The 9,966-nt window shown below is 58.9% G+C and overlaps 1 protein-coding gene across 6 annotated transcripts in view; it reads left to right on the forward strand.

The window, feature by feature from the left end:
- The window catches only part of EXD3 (exonuclease 3'-5' domain containing 3), a 254,749-nt gene extending 250,632 nt beyond the window's left edge, over positions 1 to 4,117 (forward strand). For all 6 annotated transcript variants that reach the window (XM_053961998.1, XM_053962003.1, XM_053961997.1 and 3 more), the window contains one exon: positions 1,619 to 4,117. In XM_053961998.1, the coding sequence (XP_053817973.1) occupies positions 1,619 to 1,935 (317 nt within the window). In that variant the 3' untranslated portion in view covers positions 1,936 to 4,117. The remainder of the gene's footprint in view (positions 1 to 1,618) is intronic.
- Positions 4,118 to 9,966: the final 5,849 nt, after the last annotated feature.

Here is a 9,966-nt window from a genome sequence, read left to right on the forward strand (position 1 = left end):
CGAGGGCAGCCTGGGTGTTTCACCACTTGCCAGAAATTGGAGAAAATGGGAAATTGAGGTAATTGTTTTCCCTTTAAGGATAGATGTCAGTGTCCAAAGCAGATGCAGGGGGTGAAGGAAAGGCCCATCTGTGGGTGAGGCCATGGGGCACTTGTTCAGGGCACAGCCCTGGTGAACCCAACTCTTGCCCAGTGTCTCAGACGGGGCTTAGGGCTGCTTCCCCTTGTGCTGTGGCAGCAAACCCCAAACTAGTGGTGCTGCTGGGCAATGTGGTGGTGAAGGGCTGGGCTGCAAATCCCCTGTGAGAACATCCCCAGTGACAGCCATGACCCTGAGCATGGCTGTTGGTGTGCTGGGAACTGGGGGTGACTGTGCCCCACCAGCTCAGGCTGGTAATCTGCCCTGGGGAGGTGTGGAAGGTCTTGGGGAGGTCTGGGGAACCTCCCAGAACCAGGGGCTGGTGTGAGCTGATCCTTCCACACCCCGGGCTGTGGCTCTTTCTGCTCATGCCATGGGCAGGCCCGGGCCCCGCTGCAGCTGGGGTTGACCCTGCCAGGATGGGACAGCTCTGCCAGAATGGGATGGCCGTTTCAGGGCACTTCCCATCCATGTGTTCCCCCACGGTAATCCCCAGTGTCCTGACAGCTCTGGAATGCCGGGAAGGGCCAGCTGGGAATGCTGGTGTCCCTCTCAGTCCCAGCTGGCTCCTGACAGGGTCCCTGTGATCCTGAAAAGGGTTGGGTGGACACCCTAGAAGTGCCACTAGAGCGATGCAGGATGCCTTTTGTTGTCTTAATTGGTGCCTGAACAGGATAGATCCCCCTGCCAAAACGGGGACATCCCGCAGCAATAACTGCAGCCTGTTCCTGGCTGCCAGGGTCCCTGAGGGATGGGAGGCAGCTCAACCCTCGGCTTCCGCTGCCCGGATCTGGAGACCTGCCGTGCCCCTGCTGCGGGCGGGAGAGCCATCCCCGGCTGCTGGAACTGCCGGGTCGGGGCACTGGGTGGCAGCGATCCCTCGTCCCGGGGGACGGGGCTGGGGGCGTGCGGGGACAGCTCAGGGGACGTGGCCCCGCGTCACTGTGCCCCTTGCCCAGGGTACGGGGTGGGGAGTGGGGGGTCGTCACACACTGGGGATGGGCCCAAATCCCCGTGTCCGCGGGCAGATTGGGAGACTCGCGAGTGCCATTAGCAGCTGATCACGGTGGCGGTATAATTAAAGCAGCAGTAGGGGTTTCCCTGCTGTTTGTTTGCCCCATAACGCAGCCTGGGGTGGGGGCACAGCCCCGCTCCCAGAGTAGCCTGGCCTGACCCGTGACGGGGGGGCAAAACCACCGCACCCAGAACAGCAGCAGCACTGGAGCCATTACCCAGACTGGAACAGAAGGAACTGCAGGAGGTGCCAGGCGGCTGCAGGGGAGCAAGTGGCTGCATGGGTGCCACATTTAGGGCAGGCAGCTGCTGGATAATGGTGACCAACCACCTCCTCCGAATTCAGGGAGCCTGGACCCCTGCAGGGATGACAGGCCCCTCACAAGGGTTGCTCAAGTGGTTAAGCACAGATTCCGCTCGTCACACCAGTGACTTGTGGTTTATCTGCTCTCTCCTCTCTCCACAGGCTGCCTGGGGAGCCAGAGCTGCAGTGTCACCGTGCCAGACTGTGACACAGCCCAGCCTGGCTGTGCCCCACACAGCGAGCAGGCAGAGGCGATGGAGCAGTGCAGGGCAGCCGCGGTGCTGGCAGGGGACACGGTCCTGCAGGTCACTGCCATCCCCCTCGGGGTGCTGGACAGAGCAGAGCTCACCGACTTCTACTGCTGCACCTGCTGTGGGAAAGTGTTTTGGGAAGGGTCCCATTTTGGACGCATCGTCTCCCAGTTTCAGGATGTTCTTGTGGCCTCTGGGGACACACAGAGCATCTATGAGCTGAGCTGAGCTGAGCTGAGCTGAGCTGAGCTGAGTAGAAGCACAGGGGCTCCACAGGGGAACTGGGACTGCCTGGGGAACCTCAGCAGATTTTGGGTCGTGTGTTTCCAGAGAGAGGCTGGAAGTGGGGAGGTGGGAGCTCTCATTTTGGGATCCATCACAGAGAGCACTGTCACAGGTGCACCAGTGGTTTGCAACAGCCCAAAAATACATGGCCTCCATGAGATCATTAAAGCAGAGGTGGCTGAAGAATGGACCCTTTGCTTTATTTCTGCCCCTCTCCAAACTGCACATAGCGAGATGGTGGGAGGGCTCTGCTGAACAAAACCACCACCCCAGCAGTGCCGACCCCACCACACACACACCCCAGTGCCTCTCTGCCCACTCACCCATGGGGAGCAGGAGCTGCATCCCCAACAGCAGCACAGGGCAGAGAGCATCCTAAGCACTCCCAGCCTGTGGGACTTGTGCCAAGCCTCAACCCATCCCCAGCATCCTGCTCACCCTGACCCTGCACTCCCAGCACTCCTTGGAGGCAGCTGGTGGGCCCAGGCATGGACATCTGGGGAGGCTGAGCATTGCTGGGCTCAGGGAAATCTCTGGGTGTACCACAATGCCCACTGGCACCTGCACCCCCTGTGCTGCAGCCTGGGATACCCCAGCGGGGCCAGGCTGGTCCTGGGGGTCTCCCACTGCTGCCAAAACTGCCAGGTTCCTCCTCCCCTGGGGAGGCACCTGAGCACAGCCCCGTACCCAGGCCCTGTGCAGGGTGCACAGGCGAGGCAATAAGGTGTGTGGGCCCACTAATACCAGGAACTGGCATCACTGGTGGGACCGGCCAGAGGAGGCTGCATCTCACCATGGAGATCCCAGGCAGGTCCTGCAGCCCCATGGGGCTGCTGTCCAGTGCCTCCCAATCCAGGTTCACACCATTCCATCCTGAACAGAGGAGCGTCTGCAAAACTCCTCCTCTAATCTGTTTTATCTGCCAGGCCCTGCTGTTATTGTTGAGAGGGCCTGAGGAGCTCTTGGCTGAGGTGTGACATTTATGAGCTAGTGAAGCACCTGCCCAGGCAGCTCAGGCTGTAGTGCAGGACTCATTTTCCCTCTTCCAAAGGTCTTGGACACATGGTGCCAGGGGGTCCTTCCTCCCAGGGACATCTCACCCTCTGGCTTAATGCTGTAATAAAAGAAACAAGCCATTTTTCCACTTTAAATATTCTTCTTTTCCATAAGATCCACAATATCAATGCCTGAGCATTAATTGGTACAAGTGACACTAAAAGGCAACCATCCCTACATTGCCAGTACTGGACACTGGGCAGTCCAAATACCCCAGGCTCCACACAGACTCATCCTTGTGTCAGCATCCTGCTTCTTCAGGATTTGTTCTGGGAGGGCAGAAACTGGGGATGAGGCAAAGCAGGAATGGTGCAAAGCCTCCAACTGCTGGCCCCCGCAGTGTGTGCTGCTTCATCATGCCATGAAATAAACCTCTTCAAAATGGGATTAACCTTTCCAGGTCCTGTTTAGGGGAAGCTGCTGAGCCACATGCACATCTGACCACTCATGGGCACATTTGGCCTTTTCTTACTGGGTTTTCCAGAGCTGTGGTTTCACATTCATCTGCCACTGCTTCTGCTGTAGAGGGGAGCTCACACGAGATGGGGACACACAGCCGTGTCCCTCACCTGGGGACACCAGCTGCCTAGAAGGTGCCTTTCCCTCTGATCCCTGGGGACAGTTGACCTCCTGGTCAACTCCAGGATTTTATCTGCTTGAGAGCTCTCCCAGTTTAGGGGTGAGCTCTTGTGCTTACAGTCAGGGCTGTGCTAGGGCAGGGTCCCATGGTTGGGACTTGTTCTAGGACACCAACCCAGGGCAGAATCCAGCAAGTGGTGCGTACCTGTGGACATGGCACAAAACAGCTCTTAGAAGATTCCATCCAGCTCCCGGGGACAGGGGCAGTGTCTGGGACCCAGCACAGCACCTCTTCCTTCCTGCTGCCCACAGGAGGTGGTGCCATGGTGGGAAGTGTGCAGCAAGGTCACCTCCAATCATATAGGTGCTATGTCACAGCAAATGTGTCAACAGCAAATTCCACATCGGATTGGCCTTGAGGAGCATCCAGGAGGTAATAAATTGTCCAGTTTTGAATAGTGGATACTTATTAAAGGGAATTAAAGCAACTTTCTAATCAGCCTACAATATTGTTTCCTTATCTGTCTGCTTAAAAAAAATAATTACAAAATCCCATTGTCTGTGTCATACTAATGTTTAACATTTATTAGGGCAGTAATGAGCCCTCCTTGGTTTTATGGAGCCATTTGGTCCTGCATGGGAAGGGCAGCTCCAGCAGTGTTGTGGCAGGGATGAGCGCTGTGGGTGGGCTGCTCACTCCAGAGCCCGTGGATCCCCCGGTTGCTTCACCTGTGCTCAGCTCCTGCCTCTGCGTGACAGGATGTGATCATGAGGGGACCCTGGGATAAAACAGCACTGAGGAAGGGTTTTATTGCTCTTTATCATGAATGAGATCTGGCTGAGCAGCGTCCATGCCTCAGCCCTGGGAAACCACACACTGCATCGGATGTCAGACGGTTCCTCTCCTCTCCTTGTGTACTCCCGCACATCCTTCAGAGTTTGACGGGGACAAGGTGTTTGACGCTCAGGCCAGCTTTAGTTTACAAATGAATATATCAACATTGTTCCTCATCAGGCAGGAATGCACTTCCCTCCCTTCTCCCCCACCTTATCCCCATCCCCTTCCAAGCAAACTTCCTTCCTCCTGTAATCTGGAGCGGAAACCTCGCCACATATTTGACCGGCTCACAGAAATCAGCTCAGTGTTCCCTGGCATGACTTTGTGCCTTGAACTAGGGCTGGTTGGTCCTAAGGCAGCCAGCAAGGCACAGGAGGAGGAGGAGGAGGACCGGGGCTGTATCACTGCCCATCCTCATCCTGGAGCCGCTCTTCCAGCCGGATGCTCCAATTAAGCTCCCAGTTACTCGGCTGCCATTTTCAAACAAATCAGTGTATTTTTGGACACAGATCCAGCCTGAGCTGGCTGTGAGCTCTGGCCCTTGTGCTGCCCCAGACCACGGGAATGCTGCTCCCACAGGGCAGGGTCACTGCTCACAGTGAGGGGAGAGGAGAGCAGTGTCTGTCGAGGAGGGGCATTCGGATCAATCGGGGGATGTTTGCTCCCTGGGGAATGGCCTGGGACCAGACCTTTCCCATCAACCTGCCAATATGTGGGATGACCCTTAGGCAAATGAGCTTCTATCACTCATCAGGCATGTGTCCCATGGGGGCTATGGCTGTGTCACCCCCAAGCCTGCCTAGATCACAGCCACTACAAAGGAGTGGCCATGCAGTGCAACCAAACAGATTGCCCAGAGAAGCTGTGGCTGCCCCTGGATCACTGGAAGTGTCCAAAGCCAGATTGGATGCGGCTTGGAGCACCCTGGGATAGTGGAAGGTGTCCCTGCCCATGGCAGAGGGTGTGACAAGATGAGTTTTAAAGATCACTTCCAACCCAAACCAGTCTGTGATTCTGTGGTAAGTGGCCCCAAGAACCATATGTCTCAGGAGATGGCAATTTCCTGGCACCAAAACTCTGCACTGACACTGGATTCAATCCTGGTGGTCATTCAGATGATCCAGGACAAAATAATTATGGCCCAAAGGTGGGGAGGCTGGCCCAGGGCACATAAAACCAAGGTGTGTGTCTCCAACCAAGTCTATCAGCACCTGCAAAGTGAAGCTATGGTCCCTCCATGTGCCAGTTTTCCGGAACCAGAAGCCCCACAAGCAGCTGCCAGCACACCAGGTCAGGGAAATGTGATGGTGTCAGTTTAGCAGAACAAGGGCTGGAGCCATGGCAGTTTGGAGACTGTGTGCTCAGTGGCCACAGGGACATCAGTCAAGGGGATGCCTTGGCATGGCCTGGCAGCACTGAGACACTGGTGCAGCCAGAGATCGCTGCCTGTGGCACCAGGCAGGAATTCTCCAGCTCCAAGTGTGTCCTAGCTGGTGGCCATTTGCTCCAGAAGTATTTTTGTGCTGTCAGACACCGAGACCATAGGCTACCTCAGAAGAGCTGCAGCATTTCCAGCAGGATAAGGACTGACAAGATAGGGCACTGGAGTGGTTAAAGGCCAAGCTGCAGTAAGATAACCCAAACTGTACAGCACAGCACCACATCCTCCAGCCCAGGGACACCCCTGCCTGTGTGCTCCCCAGAGGACAATGACTACTTGTATTTTTATGACCCTGCTTGAGTCTCACTCAGGTTTTAAACCCTGTTTGTCACAGGCTGGGAGGGACCATGCAGAGCAGCATCTACGGTGACATCCGTGGGAAGTGGCAGTCCCCAGACCATGTTCCTGCAGTGGCCCCTGTGGTGTGGGAGTCCCAGGAGAATGCCCTCGTCCACAGAACTTCCCAAACCACTCATGAGAGCTTTCCTCGTGGTGCTGTGCTCCCTGCAGAGGACACAGGGCACCCACACGTCTTCACTGCAAGAGCATGAAGTTTCCCTTACAAACCCCCAGCTCTGGCCTCAGGAGCTCTGCCTGCAGGGCTGGCAGGGTCCCAGCCCACCCAGGCACAGTCTGGGTGCCACCAAAGGCTCCTGGTGTGTGACGTGTCCATGGGGAGAGCAATCCCACGGCCACGCCCCTGTTTGTGCAGCTCTCAGACCACACGGAGGACGGGTGTCCTCTGAGACACCCCCGTCGATCTCTTCCCCACTTCATCCCCACAGGGATTCCCTTTCTTGTCCCCAGAGGTGAATCCACACAAGGGAGACCGTTCCCACGCAGCTGCCACAGCCCCGGGTGGGCCCCTTGCATCCCCACACCCCACATCTCCGCAGCGGGGCAGGCGGCATGGGCCAGCCCCGCGTTTCCTCATCGGGGCTCCGGCAACCGCTTTGCTAAACAGCCTGGGGGCAAAGCGCCGGCGTGGCCAGCGGCGGAGGAAACCTTCGCGCTTCCTCCGGCTCCGGGGAGCCGAGCGGGCAGGGCGCTCTCCCTCGCACGCCTTTCGCGGCGGCTCTGCGCTGGGAAGAAAAGCTCCCGTCTTTCCCACGCTCTCCGACACATTTTAATGAATTAAGTGGGGGCACGCCCCTTCGCCGCCTGCCCCGGATCCGTCCCCCCGGCTCTCCGGCTCCCTGCAAGGAGGCCTCGGGGGGTGGCTGAACTCTCGCTGCTGTCGTGTCCGCCCGGCCGGGAGGACGGGCATGACCCGCTGAAGTTTTTTGGAAGAGGGCTGCGAAGGTGGCAGCCGGCCCTTCCCATTCCCGCAGGCTCTCACGGGCACGGGGAAATTTGGCCGTCACCTCTCCTGAGGAGGGGAAATTTGTTCCGCGCCTCTCGGCGTGACCGTTCGCTTAAGGCATCGCAGCTCCGGGGCCCTTCTCCGCCTCCCGACACGTCTTCCCCACGCCTCAGAAGAGAGCGGGGAAATCACTGGGTGGGACTACTGGTTTTGCAGGGCCCCATAAAGCGAGGGCAGGGGCCTCCCAGCGCCGGCCGCGGCCCCTGACAGCCCCTTCGCAGCCGGCGGGCAGCGGAACCATGCAGGGAGCCTGGCCCGGCCGTCACACCGCTCCCGGCTCCTCTCCGCTTACAGAGCTGGGTACAAACTGGAGCTGAAATGCAGCATTTTCAAATATTTTTATCTCCCGTTCCCCCCCCCCTCCACCCCCGCTTTTACGCTCTTTCCCCTCCCTCTCTGGCCTCGTTCCCAGACCGCGTCCTGCCCCCACCTGCCAGTCCCAAATATTTGCATGGCTGGGTCCCTGCCCGCGCTCTTTTTCTCACCAGTGTCACTGGCAAATGCAGATTTGCTTGCAAGGATGTAACGCTGGCCAAGCCCCAGACCGAGGAGGTGTAAGCAATTCCCGCTCTCCCACGGCTCGCTCACAGGGCTCTCTACACCTCGCAGGATACGGCCAGTAAAGACACAAAATCAGCTGTCCCGGGATATTTAGGAGTAAATAGGAGAGGGCGAGCCAGGAAGAGCGGAGCCCTGACACCCAGGCCATCGCACCTACGTCCGGCAAAGCTGCCGCACGACCCCACTGCCTTCCCTTTTCCAGCTTTGTTGTGATGGGTTTGCCGAGATTAGTGCCAGCGGACGGTCACAGGCTGCGGTGGCTCCGGTGCTCCCTGCACGCTGTTTGCACTGCCGGGCTGTGCCGGCCCCCGGGCACAACCGGAGCTCCCGTGAGTCACCGTGAGCCACAGCACGTCCCGCCGCTCACCGCGGCGAGCCGACTCCGGAGACAGGACAGGGATTGCCGCTGGTGATTCCCACTGACACCATGGCTGGGGTGATGGGGACAGAGCCACCGCCTGCTGCCCGGCACGGGGCCCTCAGGGGGACGGGACAGAGGCAGGGGTGGCTCCTCTTCACTGTCCTCGGGCAAACCTGGCTCCTGCACGGAACCTCAGAGCTTCAAGCCCTGAGCCCGTCTCAGTGCCCTGTGCCAGCGCTGCAGAGACCCCAGCGGCACAGGGACATCCTGGGAGAAGCTGCACAGGCACAGGAGAGTAAAGGGGGTCTGCAGCCCCCAGCAGCAGTAACATTCCAATCCTTCCTATTACATGAGAACGATGGACTGCAACACACCCACATTAGAGGGGTGTGACCGGGAGAGCTCTGTCCTGGGGAAGCCAAACAGAGACCAGACAGGTGGAATTGGGATAGAGATTGGGATGAGATGGGCATCGGATGGGCATGGGTGAGGAGATGGGGATGTGGATTGAGATGGGGATGGGGTGGATGGGGATCGGATAGGGATGGGGATGGGGATGGGGATGGGGATGGGGGTGTGCATAGGCATAGGATGAGAGTGGAGACAAGGACAGGATGGAGATGGGGAGATGGGGATGGATGTGAAGATGGTAATGGGGATAGGGATGAGCACAACTAGCTGCAGAAATTGACTTAGAAAAGCAGACACCTTATGGCAGGAGAATGAGGAGCTGCTTCAACAACTCCTTACAGCCTAAATCCAAGTGGGATGAGAAGGACCCAGATGGGGCAGGAGTGTTCCCAGACTACTCCAGCTGCTGGGAAAAGCCAGGGGAACATGCCGTGGGGCAAGTCACACTCGGAGCTCAAGGCCACTGTCCTCCAACTGTGCGACAGACACTCCGTGATGGCACATTTCATCGGCTGGGGCTGAATTTAGCAGTTGGCCGATTTCTCCCTTTCCCTTCCCAAAAGGACACGCCAGCAGTGCCAGCAGATTGCCACCCAGCTGCCCCGGCGCGGCTGCTGTCACCTCGGTTTATGACACGCTCCTTCCTATCTCCCCGCACCTCCCGCCCTCTCCTGCTGACCAAATGCCCGGGAGGCGGTGGGAGGTGGCACGGGAGCGCCGCTTCCCACCTGGACTCGCCGTTTGCTCCCGGGGACCAAACGGGAACAGGAGGAGGGGTGGGGGGGGGGGGCAAAAGGCCCCCCCCCCCGGAAGGTCCCCCCAGCACCGTTTTTGGTTGATGCACTGCTTTCGGGATTTATCCCCCCCATTTTTCCACCACCCTGTGGTGTCCACAGCTCCCAGCACTCCCGCACCAGGAACATGGTCATCGGCTGGGCAGCAAGTCCGACCCCGGATAAAGCCCCGGGCAGGCGAATTGAGCCACTCCAGGGCTGGCAGTACATGGTGGGGGCTGCATCTTTTCCCCCTTAAATCAATCTCGCCCATGGGTCCCTGAAACCCGGTGCAGCCCCCTGTGGAAGCCTGCAGAGGCGCTGGACCCCGCGAGCTGAACGCCCCGATCTCCTCTGTGACCCGTCCCTGTTGGCTCACGGGGACACAAACCCGCACCAAGACGGTGTCACCCCAAATCGGGGGGAGCCGCAGCCCCTTGGTGACCGTGATTCTTGCGGGTCCCGGCTGGGGGGTCCGAGCCGAGCCGAGCCGAGCCGAGCCGAGTGGGGCCGAGCAAAGCCGGGGCGGGAGCGCCCCCCATCGCCCCCTCCGGCCCTCGCAGCGCGCGCGGCGCCCGCGCCCGTCCCGCT

This window comes from Vidua chalybeata, chromosome 21 (assembly GCF_026979565.1).
Source record: "Vidua chalybeata isolate OUT-0048 chromosome 21, bVidCha1 merged haplotype, whole genome shotgun sequence".
NCBI classification, from domain to species: Eukaryota; Metazoa; Chordata; class Aves; order Passeriformes; family Viduidae; genus Vidua; species Vidua chalybeata.